General features: G+C 32.9%; 3 protein-coding genes across 6 annotated transcripts; 2 read left to right on the top strand and 1 right to left on the bottom strand.

Moving 5' to 3' along the window:
• Positions 1-289: 289 nt before the first annotated feature.
• LOC107423541 (digalactosyldiacylglycerol synthase 2, chloroplastic) lies at positions 290-4,663 on the top strand. The gene is made up of 5 exons (XM_016033119.4): positions 290-547; positions 2,156-2,527; positions 2,721-2,987; positions 3,293-3,642; positions 3,881-4,663. Exons 2-5 carry the CDS (start codon positions 2,246-2,248, stop codon positions 4,404-4,406), a joined length of 1,425 nt encoding a protein of 474 aa, XP_015888605.3. The 5' UTR covers positions 290-547; positions 2,156-2,245; the 3' UTR covers positions 4,407-4,663.
• Positions 4,664-5,436: 773 nt separating this feature from the next.
• LOC107423523 (uncharacterized) lies at positions 5,437-7,825 on the top strand. Its single transcript, XM_048478098.2, has 3 exons — positions 5,437-5,770; positions 6,424-6,570; positions 7,406-7,825. Exons 1-3 carry the CDS (start codon positions 5,498-5,500, stop codon positions 7,547-7,549), a joined length of 564 nt encoding a protein of 187 aa, XP_048334055.1. The 5' UTR covers positions 5,437-5,497; the 3' UTR covers positions 7,550-7,825.
• A 1,656-nt stretch (positions 7,826-9,481) lies between these two features.
• Positions 9,482-14,802, bottom strand: LOC107423533 (cell division protein FtsY homolog, chloroplastic). 4 transcript variants are annotated; one of them, XM_016033107.4, is made up of 12 exons: positions 14,443-14,795; positions 14,082-14,186; positions 13,777-13,850; positions 13,594-13,652; positions 13,363-13,400; positions 12,349-12,469; positions 12,161-12,229; positions 11,982-12,064; positions 11,216-11,284; positions 10,775-10,837; positions 10,534-10,656; positions 9,482-9,819 (listed from the first exon to the last, which is right to left on the bottom strand). In XM_016033107.4, exons 1-11 carry the CDS (start codon positions 14,737-14,739, stop codon positions 10,543-10,545), a joined length of 1,092 nt encoding a protein of 363 aa, XP_015888593.3. In that variant the 5' UTR covers positions 14,740-14,795; the 3' UTR covers positions 9,482-9,819; positions 10,534-10,542. The 4 variants fall into 4 exon arrangements, 3 of the variants coding, with proteins under 3 accessions (XP_015888593.3, XP_015888597.3, XP_060671919.1); XR_003056741.3 differs by lacking the exon at positions 9,482-9,819 and having other exon boundaries at positions 10,532-10,656; positions 11,216-11,309; positions 14,443-14,802; XM_016033111.4 differs by lacking the exon at positions 9,482-9,819 and having other exon boundaries at positions 10,532-10,656; positions 12,161-12,218; positions 12,349-12,453; positions 14,443-14,798.
• Positions 14,803-16,817: the final 2,015 nt, after the last annotated feature.

Genomic DNA, 16,817 nt, shown 5'->3' with positions numbered 1-16,817 from the left:
ATTTTTAAAATTTAATATTATCATTGTTTGTTGCTATTCTTATTATTCTAAAGTCAATGAAACTTCCTAAGTAAGGACTTTTATACACTTTATTAAAAAAATAAAAAATAAAAAGATTTTTATACAGTTTCATAATATATTTTCCATAAACGAATTGACTTATATATTGACTATATGGAATAAAATATTTCCCCTTTTTTTCTTTTCTTTTTTTTTCTTTTTTTCTTTTTTTTTGGTTGACATACTGATAATTTTTACGCCAAAAAGTTGATCAAAAAATGAATTTACGCCGAAGCCACGAAATGAAGCTTACGATAGAATATTCAAAGCATAAGTTATTAAAGTTTTGGTATTTTATTGTTGTACAACTTGTCGTTTTTCGTTTTTTTTTTTCCTTTTATTTTTGTTTTTGGGTAAATTTACAACTTGTCGTTTATGGTCCGATCGAACACAAATACGGCATCTCTTCACCAGAAACGACGCCTGATCTTTCCGGCAATTGTTTTGATTTCCTCAACGAAGCAGCAGACAAGCAACGCAGCTTAGGGTGAGTTTTCTCTCCATTTTCAGGGTTTCAGCTTGAAATTCCATTCTCTGGCTTTGTTTTTCTCTATGCATAAAATTTGGGATTTTTTTTGTTATTTTGATAATTATAATTTTATAATCGTATATCGGAATTTCTGGAATATGAATATGCTGAATTTGTGTTTGCGAATTCTTTTTTTGAGTTGTGTGTCCTTTTGATTTTTATGATGTGAATTTGAATAATTCTGCGGAAGTATGATTATGCTGGAGGAAACTTTTGAATGACTGATTTTTTTTTTTTTTTTCCACTTTTCATTTTGTGAATTGTGAAATATTTTATGAGTTTGTGTTTTACCTTGCGTTTGGATTATTCTATGGTTTGTTGTCCAAACATTGTTCTGAGATATAGTTAAGATGTAGATTGGAATATGGATATAAATTTTAAACTAAGTTTGGAGTTCGTTAGCTTCATGGTTGCTTAATTATACATGTTTACGTGTTTATTTTGATTTTTAAATTTGATAATTATTCAAAATTAGAGGAAAAACTTAAGCTTCAGCTGAATGATTAACCCCAAGGATACTTAAATGCTTCGCAATCCCAAGGATGCTTAAATGCTTCGCTTTTCTTTTTTTTATTTAATATCTAGAAAAATTGATTTTTATGATCATAACCTTTACAGAGTGGTAACTTGCAAGAATACTTTTGATTTCTGTTATTTTTCAACATTTTCTATCGAAACAATTAAAACATTTTAGCTCTTGTTTGAATCAATAGAAAAGCCTTTTAGATTTGCAGGAGTTGAGATTTTCTATATTGTGTGGACAACATATTGGGTAGCATTGAGTGAATTCTTGCCTTTTAGTTCTTAAATAATTCTTTAACGTATCATGTTGTAAAACATAGACCTAGTTTGACCCCTCGTCAAATTCTGCTGCTCAAGTACTTTTGGTGAGATTATATTAGTAATTGGACAGAGAGATTCTTACATCCGGTGTCAATGCTCCTCACAGAGAGCTCATGTGGACGTGACTATGGATAGTAATATATAATTATACATGTCTGAGTATTTATTTGTAAAATTGTCACAGACAGCAAATATTTTATGACATTTATCATGGCATATAGAATTTCTTGTTGAAATATAAACATTTTTATATTCTGCATATATTTTGGTGAATTCCAAGGGATATGTTCTATTCATGTTACAATGAATATTTGAAATGGCTGCATATACATGTCGAGTATTTATTTGCAAAATAATCATAGACAGCAAATATTTTATGACATTTATTATGGCGTATAGGATTTCTTGTTGAAATATAAACATTTTTTATATGCAGCATATATTTTGGTGAATTCCAAGGGATTTGTTCTATTCATGTTACAGTGAGTATTTGAAATGGCTGCAGTTTCAGAGGGATAAGGTGTCCTAAAAATTATTTTTATTTTTTTTATATTACATGCTTGCCTTGTTTGTTTGTGCGTATGGATTTCAAGGATTGAGAAGGGTATTCTTTTAGTAACTCATGCAATTCTTTTTTGTTGTTGCCTCAGTTTGGTTACGGATTGTGGTATGCAGTCATTATGTAGTGTGAATATTAGTTAATATTTTTTTTCCATTTGGCAGTATGGTTATATAAGATTATAAGCTGTATGATCAAAGCCTAAGAGGTCATACAGTGAAGTTTGGTCTTCATTGTCTTAACTTCATGACTGGATGGATGAAAAACGGCATATTGCAATTTTTACTACTGCCAGCCTTCCATGGATGACTGGAACTGCAGTCAATCCTCTATTACGTGCATGCTATCTTTCAAGAGATGGGGAGAGAAAGGTCACATTGGTAGTTCCTTGGTTATCTTTGAAAGATCAGAAACTAGTATATCCCAATAATTTTACATTCAGCTCACCAACAGAGCAGGAGGCGTATCTCCGTCATTGGCTTGAGGAGAGGACTGGATTTAAGTCGAACTTTAGTATACACTTTTATCCAGGGAAGGTGAATATAACCATGCCTTTTGACAATCTCCCCATCCATAAAATTGTTTTATTTTTATGGATGAGGTTTGTAAATTTTTTTTTTTTTTTTTTCCCCCCGGAGAACAGAGATGCTTTGACACTTTGAGAACCCAACATTGACATCTTTATTTACATTTTTATGTAGTAGTTATAACAATTTATGACTTGTGCAGTTTGCCGTGGATAAAAGGAGCATTCTTGCTGTTGGAGATATTTCTGAAATAATCCCTGATGACGATGCAGATGTTGCCATTCTTGAGGAGCCTGAGCACCTTACATGGTTTCATCATGGGAAGAGATGGAAAACCAAATTCCGCTTGGTTATAGGAATTATTCACACAAATTACCTGGAATATGTGAAGAGAGAGAAGAATGGAAAAGTCCGAGCATTTCTTCTTAAATACTTGAATTCTTGGGTTGTTGGTATATACTGCCATAAGGTATGCCTTGAGTTCTTACAAAATGACTTCTATTTCATGCTGGTCAGGGATGAATGCTGCCATTTTCTCCCAACTTGTATGATGTCTCTCTCTATTTCATAAGTGCATATAGGGGAAGATGACATCATCTTCTCCTTGAGGGTGAAGACATTTAGTATCCTTAGATGCCTCTTTATCTCTTGTACTTGATGCTCTATATAAAAATGTTTATATAAAATTGGAAACTAGGGGAAAGTTGAATTTTTGTTAATTTTCAAATTATTGTTTTCATATATAGTTGCTAACCAGGTTCCACATGCTTATAGGTAATCAGATTATCTGCTGCAACACAAGACTATCCAAATTCCACCATCTGCAATGTTCATGGTGTGAATCCCAAGTTTCTTGAGATAGGCAAGAAAACAATACAACGACAACAAAGTGGAAACCAGGCATTCACCAAAGGGGCATACTATATTGGGAAGATGGTATGGAACAAAGGCTACAAGGAACTACTCGAACTTCTTCGTGATCACCAGAAGGAATTAGTTGAGCTTGAGGTTGACTTATATGGAAGTGGTGAGGATTCTCAACAAATCCAGCAAGCTGCTGAAAAGCTAGAATTGGTTGTTAGAGTTCACCCAGGGTGTGATCATGCTGATCCTCTATTTTATGAGTAAGCTTGCTACCACAATTCCATTTTCCCTTTGTCCCTTCAGTGCTTCTTTATCTGCATTTGTAGTTTAGGTTTTCTAAAGAAGAACCCTAGTTTTAGTACACCACGAGTACCCTTCTTTCTTTAAATTGCAGCAAGGTTGAACAAGTTTTTTCTTTCTTTTTTTTTTTTTTTAATGGAATTTCTGCTTGATTGAGGTATGTACATATCAAAATCTCCTTTCTCATTTCTCTTTCAGTTATAAGGTGTTCCTGAATCCAAGCACTACTGATGTGGTTTGCACAACCACAGCTGAAGCGTTAGCAATGGGAAAAATTGTCGTGTGTGCTAATCATCCCTCAAATGATTTCTTCAAGCAGTTTCCAAATTGCCGAACATATGATGACAGCAAAGAGTTTGTTAAGGTCACACTGAAAGCACTAGCAGATGAGCCTGCCCAGCTGACCAATGCACAGAGGCATGAACTGTCCTGGGAAGCAGCCACAAATCGGTTTCTAAGGATTGCTGAGTTGGACCAGGCATTGAAAAAAACTTCGTCAAAATCTCCTTCAAAGAACTTTATGTCTACATCCTTGGATCCACTAAAGAAATTGGACAATGCATCAGCATATGTGCATTTTCTTGCTTCTGGGTTTGAAACATCACGTAGGATGTTTGGTGCAATCCCAGGAAGCTTGCAACCAGATGAAGAGCAACGTAAGGAACTTGGCTTGGTTACTCCTGCAGAAAATAAGATAACTCGAGAAATTCCCATAGTTCCTTAATAATCAACTCTGCATTATTCTAAAATTTGATGGAATGTGTTAAAGATATCTTATCCAAATTGTGAACCACATATTCAAATCGTTTCATTTTGTATTCAGTAGATTTGAGTCAGTTTAAGTTTATCTGGATAAACATTGGGAAGCAGGGAGGTTGTATTTTGAGTCACTGTAAATGCCGTGTACATGTATATATTGTTGTTCACCACCATGTAATGTTTGTATATTACCACTAGTTCTAAACTTTGCATTTTCTTACTTATGATGGGATAGCAGTATATAAAGCTGTGAAGGCACGTGAAACATATGTTTGTTGATGTTGCTAATTGTTAAAACTTTCAGAAAGGCCTGGAACCGGGAACTTGATATGTGGATTGATCCGCAAAATGGGATAATTAAACTATTTTTTCGTGTAATTTAAACTTTATGCAAACTTACTGTTTTATTTTTCATGTTTTTTCCCTTCAAACTTTTATGTTCTTTACTGGTGCTACCTTTAATGGTTGAGTAAAAAATTTAGTAGTGAAAAAAAAAAAAAAAAAAGACCCACCTCATCAATAATTTTTGTCGATAGATTAGAATAAAATAATTTGAATATTCAATTATAATATTTAAAGAACTAGGTGTCTTCTCTCCCATTATTTTCTCTACACATCAATGTGACATGAGTAACTGAGTGAGTTTTATATTTCATGTTAAAAAAGAAATTAGCGAGAAAATAAAATTCAAAAACAAAATTTATGCAAAAGGGAACAATAAAATATTTTCACACAAAATTTATGTGAAAGTGAACAATGTTAAGTCTGTTAAAAATTTTAAAATAAAGGAAAATTTAGTATAACTACCATAAATAAAATTCTACAATTTTATTTTTTCAATTAATTTTCTTTAAAAATAAATAATTTATCAGCAAAATTTCTAGAATATTTTCCATTTGAAAGTAGCCATTGGGCAGCGTCAGTAAAACTAGACCAATAAAAATTGGAAATGTGAACTGTGGGCTCCACATAAATTTTTTATTTTTTATTTTGTGTTTTGCTTTGCCTTCTTCTTCTTCCCTGGGTGAGAGACTGAGAAAAAAAACGCAAACAGAAATGGCGAAACCACTACCCTCTTCCTCCTCCAGCTCTGTCCCAGAACCGTTGCAGAAGATGCTGTCGCCGACAGCAACTATTTCCGACGATATCCCTTTACAATACGCTTCCCAAGCCCTTGGTTTCCTTAAAGACATTTCTTTCTCTGCTGTTGTCCCTGATCATTGTAAATCTAACGACTTCTATTCCAACTTGATTGGAGGCGTCCTCAAGCCCCTCACCATTTCTCGTGGCAGAGTTTCCTGCCTCCTCACCGTCAAACCTGCTGTTACTGTAAATTTTCTTCTTCTTTTTTTTTTTTTTTTTTTTTTTTTTTGGTTGTTTGTTCTTAGTTAAGATGTTGTTTTGGGTGCTTAGAAAATTATGGGAATACGTTTATTACCCAGATGAGAATTTTGGGTAAAAATATAATCTTGTTTTTGCGGTGGATTCTATTGAGAGTTTTTATTATTTTTGCTATCTGAGAGTATTAGAGGGGGGCAGTGTGGCTGCTTGGTTATTTTGAAATTGAAGAATAGATCGGATGCTTTTTGCATTTTTTTTTGGCTTGGTTCTGATATGTTGTTTGGGTGCTGAGAAAGTGACAAGTTATAGGAATATGTCCATACCCACAAAAATTTGTGGATAAGAATCTGATGCCTTCTCTTTTCTTCTATGTGTTCAGTTGAATTTTGTCTTACCCTGCTATCCAGATATGAGAGAGAAAGGGGTTGTGTGGCTGCTTGGTTGCTGAGAAATTGCACAAAGATTGAGTGTAATTTGTTTTAGCTGTTTAGTGGAAGTTTGATTCACATAATGCTTTTCCTAAGTTTTGAACCAGAAGCAGAACCTATAAACTCTGAAATTTGGAGTTAAATATTTTCAGATTATCCTACGTGTTCTGATAACAAGCAAAAGTAATGTTCTTGCTGTTCATTGTTCTGCAGAACTACTTTTTAGGACTTCATGGAGGAGCAGTTGCGGCTGTTGCTGAGGCCATATCAATAGCTTGTGCTAGGACAGTCGTGGCTGAGGATACAGAAATTTTTCTTGGTGAACTGAGCATGTCTTATCTGTCTGGTGCTCCATTGAACGTGAGTCTAACTTTTGCACTTGGTTCTTTAAGTTGTTTGTACATTTTAATGGAAGGCATGAAACAAAAATCACTATAAACACTTAACTAAGCTGTAGTGTACTTAAAAAAAACGAACTGTTATAGGATAGTTTCTGTTGCATTGTATGAAGTTTCAACCAAAATTGATGACAAAAAAATACACGTTTCAGAGTTTATGAAATGATGATTTCTCAGGTATAAATTTCTGGAGTTTTATGTGATAAAAGCACCGTTATGATTGTATTGGTTCTAGAATTTGAGACCATATTCCTGTCCTAAAATGACAAACTGAGGCTTCCCTGTTAAAAGGAGTGTCATTCGCAAACTAGGAACGGAGGACTTAGTATTTTAAGTAAATAAAGATTTTGAGAGTGAAGATGGTTTTGAAATCTCAATCTCTTCTTACAATCAAATTACAAAATTACAATTTACACGTCTTATATAAAAGTCTACTTGCAAATAAACGAAATAGTAGAGTTATAAACCTAAATCAGTGGAGGTATTTTGGCATCAGCGTCCTTGAATTGCATTTGTAAATGTGCTCCAAGGTAACTGGAATTGATTATGCCATGCATAGAGAATTCTAAGCTAGAACTTGTTTGATTGTTTCTACTGGTTAATTTGCTTTCTGAATGATTTCTATTGCTGCATATTATACGTTGTTGATGATTTTATTACTTTGCTACCAATACCAATATCTTGTTTTTATTTATTTATTTATTTATTTTTATTTATGTTGCTTTTTTCCTAATATTGTCACTAGAAAAAGAAAAAGAAAACCTTTATGTTCATGTTGGATTTCAATTTCTTGGCAGTCGGAGGTAATAGTTGATGGAAATGTAGTTAGAAGTGGAAGAAATATAACCGTAATTTCAGTTGATTTCAAACTCAAAAAAACCAGCAAGTTGGTTTTTACTGCTCGTGCTACTTTCTATAACATGCCAGTTGCCAAGTTATGAAGCTTTTATTGACGATTCAAAGGCATTTCAGTCGGGTACGTCAGTTGATACCTCAGTTATGTTCTTGGTGATTCAAGCCAGTTCATTCCGGTTATTTCAATTACATGTCATTGAAGCTTGAACAAGAAAATTGTCTGTAATTCCTTATAAGTTTACATAGGCCAAGAGCTTCATGGAAAAATTCCTCTTAAGAAGATTTCAATGGCTCAGAGTATTGTGTAAAAAAAAACATCTATACTCATTGCTATTCTGTGCTGCAACCTTACTTCTTTGCCATGTGGTGCCAAGTTTTAAAATATTCAATTATACATACTAATTAAGATTAACACTTGCTTCAAAAATGAAAAAGTAAAAACAAACACTGTGGCACTTGATGACTGGGGGGAAACAAAGAAGATGAATGAAAAATGGATGAGAATACAGGAATTGGGAATTTTCTTTCTTGCTCCAAATTGTAATGATGAATGCTAAATTGCTGCCATAATCAGGCGAGAGAAGGTTTTTTTTTTTTTTTTCCTTTGGTTGGTACACACTTAACTTAATAAGAGTATAACACAGATCATCTAAAAATCAGGTTATAAGCGGAAAATTTCGACTCACTATCTATAAAAAGATAAAATTTTGGTGTATAAAGGCGCCACAATTGGTTATAGAATAACTAATTGATAAGTGTGAGAGCACTACAAATAAAGCTTGAAAAGTTCTCAAAAGTTCACAAATAACAAAAAAAAAAAATAATTTTCTCACAAGAATAATATTTTTCAAAATCAATGTATAAATCTTATTCATGTATAAAGCTGTATATATAGGTTTAGAAAAATACAAAAGAAGGCAATAAAATAGGGAAAAAATTGCTTAGAAAAATACAAAAAGACAATAAAATAGGGAAAAAACTTTATATAGCTAAACTTGATCCAAAGCAATGAATTTAATCTTATTTGACGTTAAATATATTCTACCAATTTTTTTTACAAAATAATAGGTGCCTTTTTCGGTAATCAATCTAGTCATATTTGACGTTAAATACATTTCACCTACTTTTTTCACCAAAATGATAGGTGTCATTTTCTCTCTCTCTTATGTCATCTTAAGATCATAGTTGTCTTTCTATCTCTTATGTCAATCATAATATTGTATGCATATGCTTTTTATAGTATCTTTCACGTATCAGATACTTAAAATAAATTGATTATGATTTAACCATCTTCAATAGTGATGTTAGAATTTTCTACCATTAAAACAATTCTTATACCAACCAATTATGTGCCTTCTTAAACCACTTGGTTTGGAATCTTATGATAGATTCTGAATAACCTTTAATAATTTGACCATCTTCAATAATAATATTAGAATTTTCTACCATTAAAACAATTCTTATACCAACCTGTTGCGTACCCCCTTAAACCTGTTGGCTTGGAATCTCATGATAGATTCTTGAATAACCTTTAACAAATTTTTGTTGCTTTGAATACTCCTAATCATGTTCTCGTCAATGATGGTATTGAATATTTTAGTAAAGACAACTAGCTTACAACAAGATTGATAAAGCTTGCCGAAATGATGTTTTCCTCTAGACCATAAGATACCAATCTTTGTTAGCAATTCTATTTTATTTTTATCATTTAAAAAAAAAAAAAAAAAACGATCCTTTGAGATTGGAAAAGTTCACTTTGACCCGCATTGTACACAAGAAATCCTATATTTGAAATCCTTGCTTCAAGAGTAAATATCAATGTTCAATAGATTGTTTTATTTACTTTTATGGTCATCGGTCACTATCCCAATACAAAGTATGAGATTGGATCACTGAATAAGGACGAACTAATCTCTACTCTCTGAAAAAGAATGACAGCGATTTTTACGACCAAAAATTGCAAGCCTTGGAAACAAAAAATTATACAATCAATTGTCTAGAAATTTGAAAAAAAAAAGTATTAGAACGGCTAGGGAAGTTGCACTTTCTGATGCTAAATGATATAATATTTTATGTGTCTCAAACAAACAATAACGAATTGATATTACATTCTAAAGACTAATGAACAAATTTCTGTATTTTAGAGGAGATCATTGTTCACTGTTCACTCCGCCGGCATCAGGATCTCAGTCAGCAAGATGAAGCAGTCCAAGCACCCAGTCATGCATCAATAGCAGCAAATACAACTTAAGCAGGCACTCACAAATTTGTTCACAGCATAAAGCGCACACTTGCAGGGCATTACTTCTATGCTGTATGAACTGTTTTACTTACCAGCCTTGGCTATCTTTTTTACCTGTCATGTCAAGATGTGAAAACCATGAGAAGCACCGACCAAAGAAAAATTTATTGTTACTAAATGAAAGGAAGAAACTTCTCTAAAATACTTCAATTTTTTTATCAATGATCAAATGGTAGAAGATTTCTGAAGTTATGAAATTGGATCACCCCAAGTCTATATTGTTGTGGTATTGAAAAAGGAATAGAAAATAAAAAGAAATAAAGCCCATTTAGGACAACCATCTAAACATTGCGTCTAGGCTTAAAGAGGTCGTGGATGGACCATGTCGCGGTGTAATATATCTTTTTTTTCGTGAAACTAAAGAATGATACCGGTTAGGCGTGTTTGGCTGGTTTTTAGACACTTGGTTGCTGGATATTGTCACTTGTGCATATTTGATCTGTTAGTGTTTTGTTGTTTTGGATTTTTATTGCTTGAATTTGTCTTCAAATTCACATATCGGTCTGTTTGATTGCGGGTTTGTATTTCTGCTACTGTATTTTGTGTATTTTGTGACTGTATTCTGAGTCTAATTTGGCAGTTTGTTTTGCACTTCTGATTGTTGGATTCTGTCTTCGAACCAGATTAGAGACTGCTTGGTTGTAGGTTTTGATTCTGTTTTCTTATCACTGGAATGCAAGGATGATACAAAAACATGAGCATCTGATAAAATCATGATCTGAGATCGGAAGATGATAGTTATTACCACTGAAGGTTAGTACTGACCACCTTTTGGCTCTATGAGAATATGGCATCGACAAAGGCCTCTGCATCAAAGGGTTGGAGGTCTTCGACACCTTCACCAACACCCACAAACTTCACAGGGATACCAAGCTCATCAACTACACTCACCTGCAATGAGATATCAGTCTTATAGCAAGGCCCTGAAAATCATTTCAAAATCTCAAAGTCTCGAAATCCCAGAATGAATGAATCTACTAGAGCTTTAAGGTTAAAAATTATAACATACCACACAGCCACCTCTAGCAGAACCATCAAGTTTTGTCAATATCAAACCGGTTATTCCAACAACCTGTCAAAGAGGTCAAGTGTAACAATCACGTATCAGCAATTTGGCTTCTCATAGACAACAGTGCCCCAAAAATTATGTAAGATGTGTTAATATTTAGTTGAGTACTGATGCTGTTATGCTCTCGCCTACAAACTCCAAGAGTGGAGGAAGAGCACAAATGGCAGTTGTCAAAGAATACTGGACAAGTAACTAACATGCCATTTGGGGCTCAAATTCCTTGCTTCTAAAACTGGTAATATGATTAACGAAGCAACTAGTTCATGAAGGTATACTAATATATTGCACTTAGAAGAACCTGATAGACTAAAATGCACTTTAAAGAGAGAATTTTAGCACGTTAACCATCTCAATATAGAAGGGTATAGAAGGAAAAATTACATCATTGAACTCTCTTGCTTGTGGAAGCATGTTTAAACCAGTTGTACCATCCAGAACTTGCAGAATCTCCTGAATTTACAAAAGGTCTTGAGCACTAAACAAAAACACAAACAAAGTATAACAAAATCACATGCTCAGAAGCTCCAAGAACACGTAAGGGGAACCTGATCCAAGGTACAAATTCAGTATACCTAGAATATCATTAGAATATTAACAAGAACTTGTACAAGTAATCTGCTCCAATGTATTATAAAATATAACGCATGTATCACCAATAAGAAATAACCATTTACTCACAAGTTTCATAGCATGCCAAACTTGATAAACTTGCAAAACCTGTCTTGATTTAATTAATAGCAATAAACGCACTGCTTTTCTCTCCGTCATTATCCCAAGCTTATCTTAAAATTCCATTACAAAAATTCCACTCATGCATTATATTGGTGCCAAATGCCGAAAGCATCATATCACAATAATAACTGTATCTTTTTAAATGACAGCTAAAGTATAAACATAGAGGATTTCTGCATTCTTAAATTGTGTTTACTCAAAATATATACAAATAGAACCACATTTTGATAATGTCTGAATTCATAAAATCATTTAAGTTTCAGAGGATAAATTACTGGATATTGTAACCTAACACACTCAAGTGGTGAAGAAATGCAAATTATCTAATAATGTTCTACATGCATATTATATAGAACAAGTTCTCTTCTATTACATAGCCCAGATTTTATACTCTTAATAAGGACAGAATACTTACATTAGGAGCACCTGGCAAAACTTTGGCCACAGCTTTCTTACAAGCAATCAACTCTTCCATCAAGCTATAATTAGTGTGAAGCCCTGAAATAATAAAGAAAAAGATGCCCTGAAGTAACCAGCTAAGAAGCACCAAAGGAAAAAATACCAACGGCTACCCAGAAAATCTTCTACACTTACGTCCAGAAGTGTCACATAAGACAACATCATAACCTTGTTCTTTTCCTCTCTTCACCGCCTGTGAAAGAACTATTCAGAAAGCACTTTAACATCATATTTCAGCAACTATACAACGTAACTGAAATTCTTAAGACAACATGAACTTCTAAAATAGCTGAAAATATAAATTCATAGGACTTTTAGTTCACCTGATGATGCTTTAGCCTTCTCTCCTTCACTAACAACAATCTCACACCCAGTCCTCTCAGCCCATATCTCCAGCTGGTCACTGGCAGCTGCTCGAAATGTATCACCTGCAGCCATCAATACCTGGGACAAGTTCAAACCAACGTGTAATTGAGCCAAAAAAAAATTTGCATGCAGTAGGAAAAGTACACAACTGAATAAACAGAATTCAAGAGGACTGATTCATATCATTTAACACATCCCATTCCCAGTCTGAATTAGCTTTCTAAAATCTTTAATGGGCTTTCATGGATACTTGAAATACTAGTTACCACTATCCTTCTGTCATTTGATATTGACAACAATTGCCTCCTCAAAAAAGAGTTTGATATTGACAAGATTAAATTTCATATATACCTTTTTTTAAGACTAATGGAATCAAACTTTTAAATTGAACTAATTTTATAATTATACTAGTACAAAATCCCACGACCCATACCCAAACTGTTCATTATCAGTGTGATTAGCATCATTTTATTGGAAACTAATTTGCAATTCAAAAGCCATCCTACAAACACAATATTGTTCTTCTGCTAATCCATCCTTCTCACAGCAATATTTTTCTGGTTAATCCAATGTTATAAAAAGGTAAAAAGTTTGGAAAAGTTATTTTATTATGAGCTGAAAACAGAATTGAGAAATTGAGGAAATTCAACTCATTTTAACTTTTGAATAGTGTGAACAGAATCAAAGGTCAAAAAGAGATGATAGACCCACAAAGGTTAACAAATAATTTCCATGAGTTTCACAACAATTACATCCTAGTGCAATGTATTAGACAACCTATAAATTTTTACCGTCCAATCTTAATTACCTTCTACTTAAATGAATATTCAACCAAATTGAAACATGTCTAGTGCAAATTATGCCCCTGAGCAGACATCAATTTCCAGTCTTTTTTTATGTCTCTTTGTCAGGCATCAGACCCAAGTATAGTGCATACAGGAAGCGAAGATCTCTATGTTAAAATTTCTCACCTTCACCCCTTCACTCTTCAATCTGTGAGCCAGCTTCCCTGGAAGAGGTCAACTGATCAGCACGATTCCAATTGAACTTACCCATGTATTAAAAATATTCTTAGCTTTAGCTTGTACTCAACTATATCTTCCAGTAATATATATCTTTGTCAAATTTCATAAGAAGGTTGGACATATAACTTTCCGTTAACCCAGCAGAGAATTGTTATTGTTTTTAGTTCTTCATCTTACCAAGAGATGTTGTCTTGCCACCTCCATTTACTCCAACAACCATAATAACAGCTGGTTTCCTGATTGAAAAACAACTCAGAAAAAAACAATTAACTCAGAAAGACTGACAACAATTAACTCAGAAAAAAGCATGGGAACAAAAATTGGCTAGAAAATAAGATGCTAAACTCAAAAACCCAGAACCTGAATCCAAGTTGAAGTTCAGTTTTATTGCCCTTCGTATTCAATAAATCCAGCACGCTCTTCTTTAACGCATCCTACAACCATGAACCCATTGCAATTCAGATACCACCACAGCCTCACTTTAATTTACAAACACTAATATGTTTTTTGAGCAAATGAAAAGAAATAAAGTCACACTTTCCCAATCTCTCAAGTTTTATACACAGTATTTTTTGTCAAAATTTCTCAAAAAACAGAATTAAGAAACATTAAAAATCCAAGCTAAAAATATTTAGCATTGTCACTAATATTCCAATTATCAATACCTTTATTTCGCTTCCAGATTTGAGCTTCCCAGAAAGTATATCCTCCCGCAAGGTTTCCACAATTTTAATTGTAATTTTTGGCCCAAAATCGGATACCAGCAGAGCCTGAAAATTAATTACACAAAAGACATTCAAACTACAACTCCAGCATTGAAAGGCATATAAAGCCTTAATAAATTCGGAATTTCATTTTATAATCCACATTATGTTCTCTAATTTGAATAATAACAATTAAAATACAAAAAAAAATAAATAAATAAATAAATAAACTTAATTAAAAAAAAAATGCAAAAAGTTTAAATCATTTTCCCAGGAAAAAGCAACGCAAGACTTTCTCGGGAAACAAGCAAGATTAAAAAACCTCTTCGAGCTCGTCGAGAACGCGGTCGGTGTCGGCGAGGTTCCAGTAGAGTAGAAGCTCGTCGATGACCGCGAGATTGTCACGTGTCTTGGAGAAGCCCGAGAAGAGCTTGTCCACGTCACTCTTGGCTTTTTCCTTTATCAGCCGGCCCAACCGGGTAAAGAACCCGGTCTGACCGGCCCGGCAAGTGAACCGGGGCTTAGATAATCCGGTCGAGACGAGACGGTGCGGTTGAGCAAGCGAAGGCTTGGACCGGAGCGAGAGAGTTGAGAGAAAAGATGGACACGGCGTAGCCATTTTTCTTCAGCTCTGAGCTGTGAGAGTGAATGAGGAAAAAGAAAAAAAACCAGATAATGTGAGAGATGGTCGAAACGGTGGCGTTTGATAAATTATTTGAAAATTCGCTATAACATGAAATAGGGAAAATTATTACAAAATAAACTTCTTATCATTTCATGCTTTATGCAAATCCATATTTTTCAATTTTAAGAATTATAATTATAACTATTCCTCATACATTTTAATCATATATCATTTTATTCCTATCCGTGAGATTGAAATAAAAAAAATAAAAAAAATAAAAAAGTTTTTTTCCTTTTTTTTTCATACATAAAATTTGATTTCCTTTTTCATAATCTATTTTAAAATTAGAAAATTTTCAAATTATATAAAAATTGAAAGGAAATTTATATAAAAAAAATAATAACAAAAAATAATAAAAATAAAAAATAAAAACTTACAGCAAGACTCCATATGCTTTATTAGTTTTGCATAAATCCCTTATATTTTCAAGAAACCATGAAACATCCACTCATATTTTAGTTTTATCGTAGTGTGAGTAATGTTATCTTTACCTACACAATTTTTTGAATTATTATATGTAAATTAAAGATACAAAAATATATGAATGTTAATTGAAATCTAACTAATGCAAAATTTAAAAAGATGAGTAATGTTATTGGTACCAACTTTTCTTACCGATTGATGTTATTATATTAAAGATTGATTATCAAAAAATAAATTCTTAAACGAATAAATGAATTTCAATAGAATTAATGAAAAAAAAAAAAAAACAAAAAGCATCACATAATTCCAAATCTAAAAAGTTGACAGATAAAACGGTGCTCTTAAAAGTATACCACCAAATAAACGGTTCTCTTAAAAGTATACCACCAAATATACATAAATGGGCGGTTTCACAAACGATTTTGACCATTAAATATATACTTAATGAAAATGTACATTTGTCTCCGCGATATCCTTAAAGTTTCTATGCTCACATTCAAACATCCTTTATTTAAAGTATAAAAAATAAAAAATGATATTTATTTTCCTATACATAAAACAGATTTTTTTTTTTTTTTTTTTTAGAGAATACATATAACAAATCTCTAATCATATTTATTTCCCCTTCCATTTCTTTTTTTTCTTTTTTCTTTTTTCCTTTTTTGAATGCACATTTCATTTCTACTCAACCCTTTTTTTTTTTTTTTTTTGGTTATGAAACACTTAAGTAGAGTTATAACTTGAGTTCATAACTTTATAATCTTTATAGAAACTTGTAAAATATTTCAACAGTGAAATCGAGGTTTCTTCAATAAAAATAAAATAAAATAAAAAACTGATTCCATTTTTTTTTTTTTTTATAAGAAACTGATTCCTAAAAAGAAAATATAAAAGAGCAAATTCTGAAAATCAGTAATATCATTCTTCTTTTTTCTCATTCACCAAAGTAAATAAAAATTAAGTAACAATTGTTATAGATTTGTTCATCATGTTCCAAAGCTAGTAAAACTAATACAAAATTGAAATTGTCAAGATTATTAGGTAAAATAATGTTTGCTTAAGAGGAATTAATATAATAAAGATAGGAAAGAGAATGTCAGGACCCGTCCAAAATTCCTCCCCGGAACCCTAGACAAGCCCTGATTCCAGGGAAATACTACCGAACCTTCCAACGGAAAATCCGGCAGCACCTCCCCTAAGGGTAGGACTTACTAAAAATTACCTGCACTGAAAACACACTTCTATAATCACCCTCTTATTCCTCCCGCAAAACTACAAATTGTTCCACAATTTACAGCACTTCACAACAATAACAGCAGCCCAGTGCATGAATAAAACATAAATGTCCAAATAGTATACGGAGCTTTATGAAGTGCTAGTCAACAGAAATACAACAAAGATGAAAGAAATAATACAACTGAAATGAATGAGTACAAAGGTACTTCTCGAAACACGATAGCAGTGGACAATTGGTTCGCTCCAGAAGAACGTCTACCACCCCTTGCACCTAAGGAAATGGAACTTAAAAACGTGATATGCTAATCATCTTAATGAGTGACCCTAACTACTGAACACTTTTAATGATAATA

This window comes from Ziziphus jujuba, chromosome 3 (assembly GCF_031755915.1).
Source record: "Ziziphus jujuba cultivar Dongzao chromosome 3, ASM3175591v1".
In the NCBI taxonomy this organism is placed as follows: domain Eukaryota; kingdom Viridiplantae; phylum Streptophyta; class Magnoliopsida; order Rosales; family Rhamnaceae; genus Ziziphus; species Ziziphus jujuba.
This window is presented reverse-complemented; position numbering and strand designations above follow the sequence as displayed.

Bases quoted from the DNA above. Each gene is read 5' to 3' on its own strand.
- LOC107423541 (XM_016033119.4), top strand. From the start codon at position 2,246: ATGGATGAAAAACGGCATATTGCAATTTTTACTACTGCCAGCCTTCCA. The intron at 2,988-3,292 runs GTATGCCTTGAG...ACATGCTTATAG, and splicing joins TTGGTATATACTGCCATAAG to GTAATCAGATTATCTGCTGC. The intron at 3,643-3,880 runs GTAAGCTTGCTA...TTTCTCTTTCAG, and splicing joins GCTGATCCTCTATTTTATGA to TTATAAGGTGTTCCTGAATC.
- LOC107423523 (XM_048478098.2), top strand. From the start codon at position 5,498: ATGGCGAAACCACTACCCTCTTCCTCCTCCAGCTCTGTCCCAGAACCG. The intron at 5,771-6,423 runs GTAAATTTTCTT...ATTGTTCTGCAG, and splicing joins CCGTCAAACCTGCTGTTACT to AACTACTTTTTAGGACTTCA. The intron at 6,571-7,405 runs GTGAGTCTAACT...ATTTCTTGGCAG, and splicing joins TGTCTGGTGCTCCATTGAAC to TCGGAGGTAATAGTTGATGG.
- LOC107423533 (XM_060815936.1), bottom strand. From the start codon at position 14,739: ATGGCTACGCCGTGTCCATCTTTTCTCTCAACTCTCTCGCTCCGGTCC. The intron at 13,401-13,593 runs GTAAGATGAAGA...GACCTCTTCCAG, and splicing joins TGGCAAGACAACATCTCTTG to GGAAGCTGGCTCACAGATTG. The intron at 10,657-10,774 runs GTATGTTATAAT...ATCTCATTGCAG, and splicing joins CTGCTAGAGGTGGCTGTGTG to GTGAGTGTAGTTGATGAGCT.